Below are 610 nucleotides of genomic sequence, written 5' to 3'. Positions count from 1 at the left end.
GGTCAGGCCTTGCCTGCCTTCATGTACGTGGGAATGGTCCCTCGTTGGGTCAGACCCTCGAAGCGTTTGTAGGTGTAGTTGAGGAAGACCCAGTCCTTGGACTTGAAGTCCGGCTCCGTGGAATTGGCTGTTCACAGGAAAGACAAGAAGGAGTGTTTGTCTGATGACATCACATACGGACGGCCAATCAGACGGTCGGAAACCAACCTGGCTGAAGGATGTCTGACTCTGGGAAGTCATCGAAGTTGGACGTGTCATCGATGCTCTTGATCTCAATGGAGATGGCTGCAGGACGCTCCCTGAGGAGGAAGACTCAGGACTAGGACTAGGACTAGGACCAGGACTAGGACTAGGACTCATGACTAAGACTCAGGACTAGGACTAGGACCAGGACTAGGACCAGGACTCATGACTAAGACTCAGGACTAGGACTAGGACCAGGACTAGGACTCATGACTAAGACTCAGGACCAGGACTCAGGACTAGGACTAAGACTCAGACTCAGGACTAGGACTAGGACTAGGTCTCCACGTGACCTGTCTTTAACTCTTCAGTGATTGGTTGAAGAAGTTTCTCCATGTTTTCAAATCCTTTGTAAATACAGCACTTT

The 610-nt window shown here is 50.5% G+C and overlaps 1 protein-coding gene across 2 annotated transcripts in view; it reads right to left on the bottom strand.

Annotated features, from left to right (window-relative positions):
* Positions 1-2: 2 nt before the first annotated feature.
* LOC103383069 (serine/threonine-protein kinase 38-like) overlaps positions 3-610 on the bottom strand; it is an 8711-nt gene continuing 8103 nt past the window's right edge. For both annotated transcript variants that reach the window (XM_025057743.1, XM_008316074.3), the window contains 2 exons: positions 208-299; positions 3-127 (listed from right to left, as the gene is read on the bottom strand). In XM_025057743.1, the coding sequence (XP_024913511.1) occupies positions 3-127; positions 208-299 (217 nt within the window). The remainder of the gene's footprint in view (positions 128-207; positions 300-610) is intronic.

The sequence above is a fragment of the Cynoglossus semilaevis genome, chromosome 8 (assembly GCF_000523025.1).
Source record: "Cynoglossus semilaevis isolate Cse_v1.0 chromosome 8, Cse_v1.0, whole genome shotgun sequence".
Taxonomy (NCBI): Eukaryota; Metazoa; Chordata; class Actinopteri; order Pleuronectiformes; family Cynoglossidae; genus Cynoglossus; species Cynoglossus semilaevis.
Note: the sequence above shows the minus strand (reverse complement) of the source record. Positions and strands in the feature narration are given on the sequence as shown.